Here is a 13,203-nt window from a genome sequence, read left to right on the forward strand (position 1 = left end):
CTATTCATTTAGGCTTTAGCCTCACGGATGGGGGTCGCGAGCCACACGAGAGAGCGAACCTATGTCATATGTGAGTGTCGTGCATGTGACGACCCGTCAACCGTGGCATGACGAGAAGAGGGACTCTCTATTTCGGTACACCCGATAGTAGGGAAAGGAGAGGGGGGGCTGCCTGGCACTCGTGGTTCCTGGTGTGCCTGGCTCAATTGGAGGCCAATGCCTCGATTGGTACATAAATGCTTGCCGCGCTGGACGCTTGAAACAAAACACTAAAAGCTCGTCGTCGCCAGGCGCGCAGCCGTCGCAATGCAGGACCAGAAAGAGCCCGCGTAACGGCCGCGGGCGGCACTTGGAGGGAAGACGCTTGCGTGGCCCGTGGCTATTGAAACGCTGCTGGCGCTATACCGTAGCATCGCTCGTGTGAATCAAGCTGCACTAAAGCCTAAAGTCACGAAACTATCATAGTAGCGTGTAGTATAGTCATACGCTTTTTTGTTGCCAGTACGTGGTGGTCGAGATCGTCGCCGTGCCAGATTAATCAAAGCAGAGAATGACTCGGGTTGTTGTTGCAATACGAACAAGTGCGAGGCTGTCGAGTGAATGAACCTGTAGCCTACGATCCGTGCTGTTGCTTTCGGCAGATCACGATCCCACGCGATGGAGCAATGACGACCGGCATTCAGGTTTTCTGTAACCGGCCCTTGGAGTGTGCGCTATGATATGTACAGCCTCCGTGATGTCTCGTCTTGACAGTTGACAGGCGCTCAGACCCTTACACCGCCATCCCCTCCGGAGCCCCGTGCTACAGATTCTATAATACGGGCTTCACTTGCAAGGCTTGGGTCGCGGCTTCTCGGAGCTGCTTCACCATCTCACCCGCCGGCAGGCTCTCCTTGATCAATCCGACACCGGTGCCACTGTCCCCGAAGTACGTGTTAGACAAGTTGAACGTAGTAGACGCAAGAGAAGCGTCCTGTTTGGGAAAAGGGGAAATGTGAGATGAAATTTATAAACTTACGACCATGTAACCATCATCGAGTTGTCGCCGGCGTCGTTGGCCGTCTTGAACTTGGCCGCGTTCTCTTCCAGCGGCACGCCGGCCACGTGGTCATGGTAGCAAGGATGAACCACGGCGCGGCCGTCGTAGAGGTCGGGCCACGTCATGTTGCCCTGGATGTGATCATGTAATTGTGACCTGCCGTCGAGGTAAGAAGAACATTCGCTTAGGGGCAACGTCCACGCGAGGTGTATCTCGCAGATGACAATGCAAGACTGAAGAGATGAGATCCAACTTACTTGACCGTGTTCATGCCGCCGTCTGATGTGGATAGAATGGCCTGCCTCTTGAAATCCTGCGTGTCCGACTCGGTTGCGACCATGAACTGCGCGTGTGAAACACGTAAGTTAGCTCTCACTTTTCTTGATGACGACTACCCCGAGTCACTCGCCGATGAACGACGACGCCAATTACGGGGAAGACTGTAACGAACCTTGGTCCCCAACACCGCCGCCTCGGCCCCCAAGACCAAAGACGCCGCCACGCCGCGCCCCTCCGCCAGACCGCCCGCCGCCCAAACCGCCACCTCACGACTCTTCGATGCCGATGAGACCATGTCGGCGATCTCAGGCACGAGACTCACGACGCCGGCGCCCCGGGCCCACTGGTGCCCGCCGGCGTCGACGCCCTGCGCCACGACGATATCGGCGCCGAACTCGACCGCCTCGCGCGCCGCGGCCACGGAGCCGACCTGGACGGCGATCTTGACTTGAGCGTTCCAGTCCCCAGGGGACGAGGAGGAAGAAGAGGATGACCGAAGTGCGCGGATCATATCTCCGATAGTGCTGGGCTGGTCGGGCGCCGGCGCGAAGAGCCACACGGCGGCCGGGCGGTACGACGACAGGATCGGGACCGCGGTCTCGGCGAAGTGGCAGACGGACGGCGCATAGGCGACGAAGCCGACGCCCAGGGGCAGGGTGTCCTTAGTCTGTCCATCCTGGCCGGTATTGGTGGCGTTACTGCTGCTGCTCCCCACGTTAGAGAGCAGGCGACGGGCCAGGCCGAGTTCCTTGTCAAGTTTGGTGAGGGCAGCGCCGCCTGGGGTAAAGTCGCGGCCGCCTTGGATGAAGCCTATCGTCGTGTCATTTAGTCATGTGCGACATCGTTCGGGAGAGCAGAATGGGAACGAACCTAGACCACCGGCCTTGCTCACTTCGGACGCTAGCGTCGCATTCGTGACAAAGTCCATGGGCGCGCTCACGATGAGCGGCGACGCGGTGGTTGGGAACCAGCGCTGCATGCGCGTTCGTGGTGGTGCCGTTGACGAAGCCATGGTGGCGAAGCGGCGAATGGCCGACACGGAAGGGAGTGCATGGCAGCGTCTATACATACTGAGTCAGATCTATAGTTCACAAGACAGTATATCCGGAGCGCCGTCGGTTCTGGCATCGGCTATGTTCGGTAGTCGAAGAAAGCTGTCGCCGTCGTTTACGGGAAATGTGGAACCGGCTGACTCGAGCAACTCCGAGGAGGTCGTGGACAGGCGGAAAGCACCCTGGCTTGGATTCACAATTCGCATGTGCTGCGTGCATAAAATAGGACTATCTGAAGTACGATGACATAAGGGGGCGCGAGAAAGTGTGAGACAGGGCCTGAGAGCATTCCATCATCCAGGGTGCTTACGAGTACTCGACTCCAGCACCAGACGATTGTTGGATTTGGCGCCTTCGGTATTTCTGCATTTTAGGTGCTTACGTAGGTAGGTAGGCAGGTAGGCAGGTACTTTAACCTTAACCAACTGTTTTCTGCCTGCCATCCCGTAATATGAGAAAATCCAGCCGCTTCTTCTAATTAGCTTTGCAGGCTGGGGAAGAACCCAGCCCTTGGCGTCTGTCAACTGTCAACTATCCCGACTCCCGACGACCTCACCACTGGCAAACTCAATTCTCTCGAAAGGGACGTGAGTAAGCCCCGAAACTTGTGGTTCGGAGCAATCGGGCGTCCTGCCAACTGTCTATGCTGTCACCCAAAACCCTAATTCACTGACTCCCCGTTCACCCAGAGCCAGCCAGCATTGACACGAGCCTGCCTGCACTGGTTGCTTGCTTGCATCTGGACAGCCAGCGCTTCGCATCGGCTCAGTCCTGTGATTCGTGCAACGCCTGTTGCTACCATCCACAGACACAGCGACTCCGTCTTGAGAGATCCGCACAGAAAGAGGCGCAGTTCCGTTATTGGCTGCATACGTTGCCTTTCTTGGGAGTATGCGTTGTCTCCTTCTGATGATCCCTTTCGACCGGTACTGGTAGTCATGGTTTGTCCGAGGTTGAGCGATGTTGTGCGGCATGCTTCTGAACTTCCCTGTTGGTAGGTGATAGGTATCCCTCCTCCCGCTAGCATCGCGCGTGTAGTAGATTGGGACACACCCTGGAAGCCCAATTGGTATCGTACGTATCGCCGCGCCCAGCCATCAACGTCGACCCGCCTTGGGACTCCTCTCGGCGAGGCCGAGGACGGTACTCACGCATCGCGGCCATTGGCACCGGCTTCATCGACGGCTTCTTCGTCGTACCTGGGAGCCTGTCATCAACGAACTGGGCCTCGACGTCGCACGAACTGCAGCTAATCGTCAGCTTGCGGTCCCGTCGCATCATCACCTCGGGGCGCATGCCACTCCAGCCGGTGATGCCCCCGTCGTCGTCCCGGTCGTAAGCTGCGCCTTTGCGCTTCAGGTACCAGTTGGCCAGCGCGACGAGAAGTACAAAGACCACATTGCCCACGATGATGCCGATGCGCGCCTCGAGTGACAAAGCGTCGAAGCCGGACACGTCGCCGGCCGCCCTGCCTGCCGTACTGTATTCTGTACCGCCTATGTGTTGGTGGTGACAGCTTCGCGACTACGATAGATGCCGTCCTCCCTCATTCCTTCTTTCTTGTACTGGCCGTGGAAACAGTATGTACATACACCGAGATAAGATTGCTTGGCTTTCATTGCAAACTGGCAGCGGTTAGGTATCTTATACAGTATTCCTTCAGCTGCTGCCTACAACATGCGCTTGCTCTGGTAGTCCCTGCTTGCGGCACGACAGTATACTGCCCTAACTACGGCCACTCGCCGAATTCCACCGCGGCGCATCCTCTGCTACATGCAGGGGCTCCAGTACATGCTTAAGGTATATTGATGGAAAACCCCATCATCCATCTGCCCTGGCCAGAGAACACACACATTCTCGGGTACTGCTCCAGTGACAACTCTGTGGCTGGGCTAGGTGTCAGCCGAAGACGATGTGCTAGGAAGCATTGCGGGGCCCTGCCACTCTCTCTCGGTCACCTCTTCGAACTCAGGGGTGACGGGATCCTTCCAGCATGGACTATAATAGTCGTCATCGTCCGGGTCCAGCTCCTCCTCCTTGTCCACCTCGAGCGTCGTCTCTCCTCCCGCGTTGCCATCAGGGGACGTGGTCTGACCATCCTCGTTCCAGGGGTCCTTGGGCTTCGACGGCAGCAGCCCGAGCTTTCGGAAGGCGTAGTTACGCACAGGCTGGTGGTTGGTAAACAGCAAGAAGATGCGGTACCCGTCCCAGTCGTGGACGAAGTGCTCCAGTTCTCTTCCGCGGAAGATTACGCAGTCTCCCGGCTGATACTCGAGCTTCAAAGCGAGCTGAGGGAAGCACAGGTCCCCGCCTGATACATGGAAGTGTTAGCCGACCTCATTGATGTCTCAAGTGAATGATATGATGTTGCTGTCTCTTCTTTTACTCGTCTTACCTGTGTAGGAGCCAAGCCCCACCAAACTGGCAAAGCCGAACTTGACGTCGGTCTTGTCGAGATGTCGCTGTGTATATGAATTGATTCCTAGAACAAAGAGCGTCGAGAAGGTCGGCTCCGAAAGGGGCGTTTTGAAACCACCCGGCAGCGCTTTGTAAACGTCGAGGCACTCGGCGTATTCGTCCGGTGCCATGGCGCTGAACAGGAAACGGACGGCTTCCGAGGCCAGGCCCACAGCTTTCGTGGTGAAGATGGGAATACATGAGAGGGGATATCCTCCAAGACCTTCCGAGGCAGGCCCCTGACTAGTCTAGAGTCGAGTGTCTTATGAATGCGGTCCGGGTTGAGATCGCCTTTCACTGCGATGCGGTATATGGTCAGTATCATAGGCGCAGTCTTCTGAGTCCAATCCGGGTCTTCCAACTTACTCGCCCAGGTGTCGTAATGCACTACACATTGCACTCGCTTCTCAACCTCCTTCAACGTGGTAGCCTTCTCGAGATCCATGTGGGGATTCTCGAGCCGGATCATCTCGTCGACCATGTGCCGACTTGTCTCGGGGAGCGGCAGCGGCGGGAGCGCAGTCCACTTTCGTATGGCGTCTTCCAGTTTGGCAACGCTCTTCTCTTGAAAGAGGAAGTCGAGCAGCTTGCTGAACTTGGTGAGAACCACCTTGGAATCCTTGTCTAGAACGATGACGATGTCGTGGTTTGGCTTCTCGTAGATGGCATCATCTGCGGCCGCAGCTCGGTCGCGCTGGTAATGATAGAAGTAGTCCTTGGACTGGCTTCTGCCTTCCTTGTCGATCTGGGCAATAAGCGGATCTAGAGCCGGGTCACGTCGGGCATCGAGGTGTGTTACCTCTCCCCGAAGCGCATCGCGCTCCTCGCGTGATGTCCCCACCCAAAAGACGTTGTTGCTTTCGGATCTCATGACCTTGTACCAAAGTTTCTTGTTCTCGGTCCCGTCCCTATGCATTGGCATCTTGGGCGCCTCGCCTCGCTCCATTCGCTTTGCCATGAGCAAGTTCTCGACGTCGCGGCCTATAGGTGCCTCTGCCACGCGCTGGTCAGATAAGCGCTCCAGTCGACGCGATCTTGTTGCGTTGCAGTAGGACTTCGGATCGTAAACGGATACGTCGCACATCTGCATGACTCTGACGCTGAAACCTTGGACGTGATGGTCGACGGCGACTTCTTCCTTCGTATTACGCGCAATCTGCCCATCTTCGAGTACAGCGTCTATGCCGCGATCGTGGATTCCGGCCAAGTACTGCTTGACCTTGGCGGCTTTCTCCTCATCACGGAGATGAAAGTCTCTGTCCGTGAACTTGGGATACTCCTATACAAGTATATCGAGTAAGCAGGTGCTTGATTCTGAGTGAGAAGAATCCTCTACTTACATCGTAGCGGCGGGCCTCTTCCCAATGGCTGATGTTTCCACACCCCGGCAGCTTCCAGCCATAGGGATCGCCGGGTATGCTCTTTCGCTCCTCGTGGTAGCGAATGAGCGGCTCAAAGTGCTCTTGCGTGATTGACTCGATTGATTGGGCCTGGTTGGATCCCATCTTGAAAACCGAGAAGGTGTGTAGCGAGGTACATGAGATGCGCAAGCAATACGTACATGCGAGCAACAAGGAACCCAGGTGTGGCCCTTGTGGACGTACAGAGTAGCCCGAGAAGTTATGTTAGGATTCCTGAAGGAAGAAAGCACGAATTTGAGGACTCGTGATCCACTGACCATCTAGCTGTGTTTGCACCATTGCGCTTGCTTGTTCAAGTTGTCTTACATGATTGAAACAGATGTATGCTCTGGAGTGCCCGGCTATTGCTTGCTGGCTTTCTCATCAGATTGAACAGACATTCCTTTCTTGGGTCCATGTACAAGCCATGCGATTTGGGTGTCGATGATCAGAAGCCCTCTTTGCGCCTTTCACGGCAGACAAACAGATAGAACCATACGCATCATCGTTCTCGTCAAGCACACTTCCAATTCACTTCACCAGACCGCTTCTACATTTACCAGCCATCCTGGAACCAAAACAAAGAACCCTCACTTTTAGTCCCTCTACACCATCACCACCCAACCCCGGGAAGCAGACGGCTATACGCAACCATGAGCGGGATGCTCTTCGACCCGAACGACCTACCTTGGGGTACGTCGGTTGCCACCGTGCTACGATTCGACTTCCTTCATGCCATCGAACAGTTCAAGCAGACCCTTCCTGCCGACTATGTGCGGGACTCATGGTTCAATGTCCTCCAGAAGCAGTGCTCAGTTCTGCACTCGCAATTCAGCCCTGGACCCAGAGATGATGATTCGGATCGCGTGTCGCTGCTGTACCTGCAGGTGCTCTTCTTGAAGGGCCTGTACCGTTCTGTCTGTAAGTACCGGGAGAGCCTGAAAGGGATTGCTCAGCCCGAGCAGGAAGCTGGTTTGCTAATGGCATATGGCAGGCGGCGACGCGGCAGAGACATGCGGATGGGAGAAGATGCCACTCATGCTCTCACCGCATCTCAATGGTCTTAGCGATACCTCGCAATCCCCCTTTGACCTATTCGGTCTGGCGATGACGGCAACCACCGAGGAAGGCCTGCTTGCGCGCATCGCATACGGCATCGTGGACCGTGATGGGACAGCCCCAACCTTCATCACTACAGGCTGCCTTGTGGTCAGCAGAGCTGCCCCTCGATAGTTGCAGAAAAGGCTTGCCTGTTGCCCACCAGTGCTTCTCTTGAGTTGTACCTGGGATAGGTTGCATACGTATATCGATGATGGGTTCTTCATCGCAGCAAGAATTACTACATTAGATACAGTACGCAAGAAATGAGATAATGGTAGATTTGGTATTTCACAATGGGAGAGTTTGCTGCTGTGCTTACACACGCCGTGGGCAACGCTATGATTGCTGCCTGTAACCCCAGCACTGTACCTGAGATAATAAACAATGGTGTGAGGCAAGAGTGAACCTGCGTGTCAGGCAGAACTGATTTGCCTAACATGCTAATCTGAACTCCCACCTGCAGGTACAATCAAGGTTTGCTCACCTCATAAGGGCTACCTACCAACTTCCCAAATCATTCTACAACCAACGGACCACCAAACACATCGCCCACAACACATCCCCCCAAACACATCACGCATGCAATCATGAGCCAGAAGGCGCTCATTGATCCGGGTGACCTGCCTTTGGGCACGTCAGCCGTTACTGTTCTCAGCTTCAACTTCCTCGAAGCAATCGAGCAGTTCAAGAAAACGCTCCCTGCTACCTACATTCGCGACTCATGGTTCGGCGCTCTCCAGAAGCAATGCGCTACAATAATCTCACAGCTCCCCCAGCCAGGGTACGCCAACCGCGAGTTGGCTACTAAGAAACAATCACTGTTGTATTTGCAAGTGATGTTCCTCAGTGGTTTGTACCGCCTTGTGTGTGAGTATCATCATTTACGACTCCCGAGGTGTTTTCCTAACGGCGTTGATAGGTGGCGATGTCGCGCCGGAGTCTGGATGGGCAAAAATGGCATGCATGATATCGACTGTCTGTAACGGACCCGAAGATGATTCCTTTGACGGCCGCCAACTGTTTCTTAAAGCTGTGAACAAGGAAAACGAGATGGAGCTGCTGGGAATAATCGCGTATGGCTTGAATCCCGATGAGAACAGCCCGACAAGCATCACAACTGCAGTCCGTGTAGCAGCCCAGGCTGGTGCTCCTGTCGTCAAGGGCGAGGCAGCTGATAACTAAGATTCCGATGACCATCCCAGGAAAATGCCCCTGTCCACACCTGGCAGCAGAAAACACAAGGTGAATATTTCTCATTCGAAGAGAGCCCATTATATAGCTAACCACCATGCTCAGATTCTGGACGCGGAGTATTGCGCGCTTTCTGTCGGCTGCAAAGGTCGAGAGGAATTCATGATGAGACGGACTGATGCCCACAAGAGGGGTTGTGATGAATTCGACTTCATGGCCTCCAGACTACTCTTCGAGTCTCGAACATGAGACCATGTCAATAAAGACCTAATCCTTCTGAATGCTCTGTGAATTTTGGCCTGTCCCTTTCCACCGCATACCTGAATCGCGAACACATCCTGCAGTATGTAGCAGAGATAAGATCATTCACGCAACAATAGCTAGCAATGGAACAATTACTTACTGTAATGAAATAGGTGATACTCATGTTACTGGCAGCTGCAGACAATAGCTGATATAATTGATGGTAGAGTGAGGAGAGGGTGAACCGCCTTTGAGTCTCCCTTCACACTGAACCTGCCAGCTTCTGTTTTCTCCCCCAACCTGGGACCCGTCCTGAAGATAAAGGTCAGCAACACCAGCCTGGAACAAATCTTTCCACTTCCCTGATCAGGTTGTTTCACTTCCACCACTACCTACTCCAGACAAGGTACCTGCGATCATGGAGGAACCCTTCTCGCCCGAACATTTGCCTCCTGGCGCGTCTGCCATCAGCATGATGATGGTGGTGGAGTTCAATTTTTCCGAGGCAATCACCACGTTCAAGAATACCCTTCCTGGCGACTATACCCGAAACAAGTGGTAGGATGACTTGAGAAAGCAGTGCATTAGTCTCTTCCAAAAACTGGCCCCAGGCACCTACTCGCTGCTTTACATACAAGTGAGATTCTTGTGCGACCTGTATCGCGCCGTGTGTAAGTCACCACCTCACAAAGATGTCGCTAGTTCCATAGAAGTGATTAGCTGACACTGCTCGATAGGTGGCAGCTCTGCTCCCAATTCCGGTTGGGAAACGATGCTGGCTAAGCTCCCAATGCATTGGAACGGCCATGATGATCGCGTCGTCGACAGATCTTACCTCGAAAGCGCCAGTAAAATGACCCACGAGGACCTGCTTCAACTCATTGGAAACAGTGGTGTCGGCTACCCTGTACCCAAGCTTTCCATTACGGCTACTTTACCCGTGACCGCTAGAGCAGCCGATACCTCCCCGATCATCAACAGAGCCGAAGTAGCCAACGATGATGATACTTTGCCTGTTGGAGAGACCGGTTCATCTACTGGGAGACGCAAGAAGCGCAAGGTTAGTACACCAGAAGCGATGGACACTTTCTTTATGACGACTAACAAGCGAGCCTAGACCAGCAAAGACTGAGAAGTGGCTACAAAGAGCTACGGGTCGACAAGAGACGACGACGACTGGGGTACTGCAATCATGGAATTAGTGAGAGAAGATAAGAAGGTGCCACGGCTGCACAGACTGGTCCTCGTGAAAGAGCCGCTGGGCTGTACTCGACTTTATGGCTACTAAACTACCTAGGTACTCTGCACGTCTCGGGAATGAGACCGTGAATGAAAAGATGCATGATACTGCTGAGCCCTCTGCAAGAAAGTGATACGCGAGAAGAATATATGCGACTGTCGACCTGTCCCTCTCCACCACGAACCCGAAATTGGTTTCATCGGTATCTACGTCATCAATTGCACATGTTTTCAATGTTCAGTGTGTAGTAGAGATGAACAAGGACGAAATAAAAGATAATAATGGATTAAAATCTGCCATGGTCAAATTCGTGGGATTCAAGTAGCGGACAATATCATGTACGGAGGACTGGGTACGTGAATCTACCGCCAAACCTCCAGAACCTCTTCGACACCAGCAATCTGGAAAAAGCCACTTCCCTCAGCTATTGATCAGATTGCCTCAATAAACCTGACCAAACCACCCATCGACATCATGGAGGTCGCACGGCTCGACGCAGCGGATCTGCCTGTTGGCACCAAGGTGGTCAGCATGCCAGTGTTGGAGTTCGATTTCCTTGAAGCCATCCAGAAGTTCAAGAAAACTCTTCCCTATTACTACATCGAAGGTCCCTCCTGGTTTGAAGAGCTCAAGCAGGCGTGTGTAATTCTCATCGCCAGACACAAGAACTCGACCTTGTCGCTGCTTTACCTGCAACTGGACTTCTTGACCTGCGTGTACCGTGGAGTTCGTAAGTTACAGAATACGAAGAAGACTTCACAGAATACGAAGAAGACTTCACAGAATACGAAGAAGACTTCACAGAATACGAAGAAGACTTCACAGAATGACAGATGTACCTAACCGCATCTCGCAGATGGCAGTCTCGCAACCGAGGCAAGCTGGGAGAAGATGAAGGCCAAGCTGTCTACCGAGAAGAATGGCTCTGTCGACCACCTCGTCATGAGCCAGGACTTATTCGATGAAGCCATGCTGAAAGAGACCGACGAAGGCCTGATTAACTACATTGCTGAAGGTGGAAACCTTTCACTCGACGAGTTCATCGTCATGACGCCGATTGCACTGGAAACCCTGACTGAGCCATACGATGGCGAGATGGAGTTCGACCGGCCCGACACATGGCCTTCGGGCCTCAGACCGGCCTACACCGCTACATTCAGCCTGAGCGTAGCGTTGGAAGGCATTAAGAAGAAGAAAGGATTCGATGACGAGTTCTGGCTTGAACAGATCCTCAAGGACGAATGCAGAACTCAACTCGAAGCACTATGGAACGGCGGTGTCACATCGCTATTGTTTCTTCAGCTGGATTTTATTTACCAGGTCTACAAACGAGCAAGTAAGCATTTCCCAGGTCTTTTGATGGAGCTACTATTAGAAAAAGTCGGACATGCCTAACAAAACCCTTCGAAAGACGATAAGTGCAAGGACTCGGAAAACCCCTGGTACACTATCTCGGAAACCATGTTATACGGTAGACGGAACTCCATGGACGACGACATGGTGGACCGGACGGCGCTGTTTACTAGTGCCTTGGAGAAGGCGACCGCCGCTGACTTCATCCAACACCTTTCCCAGGGCCTTCGCCCAGCGAACACCGACTTCGTTGTTCTTGCTGACCACGGTGCGTCTCACGGTCGGAATTCACGATCTCTGCTAATTACGTGAACAGACGGTGTGGATTACTTAACAGGCGACATGCATATTAAGTGAGCCGGGGCCAGAGTTATATCATTGGTACGGAGAGGTGCTCACGGACGAGCATGTCCCTATCCTCCGGGATAGGTTCGTCCGGGACGAGGGCCAATCGCTTGTTGCCCGGAACAAGAAACGCAAGGTACGTATGGCACTCGCAATGTGAGATCTATCACAGCTAACATGAAAATATCCGGATCACCAGGCGCTGAATCTTTCGCATTTCCAATTAGGCCATATTATTACAAGATGGGCGAGAGGAGTTCGTGATGAAGCAGATTTATGCTCCTCAAGGGAGCGCTGGGATGGATCCGACAGATAGAATAGATTCTACACATAGACCGCTTACCGGGCCTCGGGAATGAGGCCATATGGTTGCGAATACACTTGATACTGCTGCATGATGTTCCGTGCATCCCATTGCAGGTGTTCCCATTTGCTTTGGGCGTTGCAGAACTGTTGCTGGGATGAAGAAGAATGGACCGACCGCAAACTGGCAAATTCAGCCCAGCGAGTCCAATCACTGTATTGGGACTCGGGAAGGAACGTTTCCATTAACCCAAGGCTTAGGTAGTGGATGGTTCTTTCCGCGAATCACGATTTTCTGGTGTTGTTTCGCTACCACACCCCCAACCCCGAGTCCTCCATCCTTTCTTGCTAACACAGCAAAACAACTTCGACTCCTTCTACGCCCTCAACGACAACCCCGATTGCGCGATGGATCCAGCCAAGCCCGAGACGTGGCCCACGGGCACCAAGCTGATGGAGACTTCATCAATGAACTTGAAAGCTGCACTGGAAGGCATCAATAGCAACAAGTTTGCTGTATCTTCAGGTCATGTTCGCCCAGGATATTTATCATGAGACAAGTACGCTTTCCACCGATGATCGTCGTCTGCAATTCTCCAGAGTACTAACAGTAGTCTTGTTTCTTAGATGGCTGGGCCGACGCCACTCCTTCCTTATGGGCACACTGTGCCAACAAGTTGGAGCCCTATAATCTGAACTCCGTCGATGATATCCTTGTAGACTGGGAGGACTTGTTCACCGGTGCGTTGGAGCAGGAGAATGCCACGGATCTCATCGCACACCTTGCCAAGGGAAACCGTCCCCAGGATACTTCCTACCTCACGTTCGCTTCACCTGGTAGGCCTGAAAATACCATGAGTTTACACTACACGACTGGAACTAATTGCTAAAATAGAAGGTAAAGATCTCTTGACAGGCAAGGACCTGTATACGATCGAGCCTGCCGTGAAGCTGGAGGTACTATCGCAAGATCCCAAGAAGCGCAAGGTAAGAAAACTCTCGCCCTGCACCCATACTCCAACGCCAGCTAACATGGATAGCATGAAGAGATGGAGCATTGATGGCGCAGCATAAACAGCAGTTTCGAAGGTTTTGCCACTTGCCTGGGATTCAACGATTACAATGGCTACACGAACGTTGAGGCCACATGGAATCGCGCCGGACTTTGAGCAAGCAGGGGCATGATGAGAACTGCGATTT

At 53.3% G+C, this 13,203-nt stretch overlaps 7 protein-coding genes across 7 annotated transcripts; 5 read left to right on the plus strand and 2 right to left on the minus strand.

Moving 5' to 3' along the window:
- Positions 1-811: 811 nt before the first annotated feature.
- On the minus strand, positions 812-2,330 carry PG986_000770 (uncharacterized protein; the record flags this gene model as incomplete). Its single annotated transcript, XM_066836992.1, has 5 exons — positions 812-917; positions 1,019-1,195; positions 1,297-1,382; positions 1,491-2,128; positions 2,189-2,330. The coding sequence occupies 5 exons, from the start codon at positions 2,328-2,330 to the stop codon at positions 812-814; spliced, it is 1,149 nt and encodes a 382-aa protein (XP_066705885.1).
- On the plus strand, positions 2,260-3,804 carry PG986_000771 (uncharacterized protein; the record flags this gene model as incomplete). Its single annotated transcript, XM_066836993.1, has 3 exons — positions 2,260-2,607; positions 2,861-2,961; positions 3,432-3,804. 3 exons carry the CDS (start codon positions 2,260-2,262, stop codon positions 3,802-3,804), a joined length of 822 nt encoding a protein of 273 aa, XP_066705886.1.
- A 458-nt stretch (positions 3,805-4,262) lies between these two features.
- PG986_000772 (uncharacterized protein) lies at positions 4,263-6,332 on the minus strand (the record flags this gene model as incomplete). The annotated part of the gene is made up of 4 exons (XM_066836994.1): positions 4,263-4,681; positions 4,766-5,002; positions 5,194-6,106; positions 6,168-6,332. 4 exons carry the CDS (start codon positions 6,330-6,332, stop codon positions 4,263-4,265), a joined length of 1,734 nt encoding a protein of 577 aa, XP_066705887.1.
- Positions 6,333-6,880: 548 nt separating this feature from the next.
- Positions 6,881-7,460, plus strand: PG986_000773 (uncharacterized protein; the record flags this gene model as incomplete). The annotated part of the gene is made up of 2 exons (XM_066836995.1): positions 6,881-7,148; positions 7,222-7,460. The coding sequence occupies 2 exons, from the start codon at positions 6,881-6,883 to the stop codon at positions 7,458-7,460; spliced, it is 507 nt and encodes a 168-aa protein (XP_066705888.1).
- A 455-nt stretch (positions 7,461-7,915) lies between these two features.
- PG986_000774 (uncharacterized protein) lies at positions 7,916-8,510 on the plus strand (the record flags this gene model as incomplete). The annotated part of the gene is made up of 2 exons (XM_066836996.1): positions 7,916-8,195; positions 8,248-8,510. The coding sequence occupies 2 exons, from the start codon at positions 7,916-7,918 to the stop codon at positions 8,508-8,510; spliced, it is 543 nt and encodes a 180-aa protein (XP_066705889.1).
- A 670-nt stretch (positions 8,511-9,180) lies between these two features.
- Positions 9,181-9,879, plus strand: PG986_000775 (uncharacterized protein; the record flags this gene model as incomplete). Its single annotated transcript, XM_066836997.1, has 3 exons — positions 9,181-9,320; positions 9,374-9,433; positions 9,507-9,879. The coding sequence occupies 3 exons, from the start codon at positions 9,181-9,183 to the stop codon at positions 9,877-9,879; spliced, it is 573 nt and encodes a 190-aa protein (XP_066705890.1).
- Positions 9,880-10,476: 597 nt separating this feature from the next.
- Positions 10,477-13,077, plus strand: PG986_000776 (uncharacterized protein; the record flags this gene model as incomplete). Its single annotated transcript, XM_066836998.1, has 6 exons — positions 10,477-10,732; positions 10,859-11,338; positions 11,414-11,623; positions 11,710-11,784; positions 12,724-12,840; positions 12,899-13,077. The coding sequence occupies 6 exons, from the start codon at positions 10,477-10,479 to the stop codon at positions 13,075-13,077; spliced, it is 1,317 nt and encodes a 438-aa protein (XP_066705891.1).
- Positions 13,078-13,203: the final 126 nt, after the last annotated feature.

Source organism: Apiospora aurea, assembly GCF_038362705.1.
Source record: "Apiospora aurea strain CBS 24483 chromosome Unknown utg000001l_segment0_segment0, whole genome shotgun sequence".
NCBI classification, from domain to species: domain Eukaryota; kingdom Fungi; phylum Ascomycota; class Sordariomycetes; order Amphisphaeriales; family Apiosporaceae; genus Apiospora; species Apiospora aurea.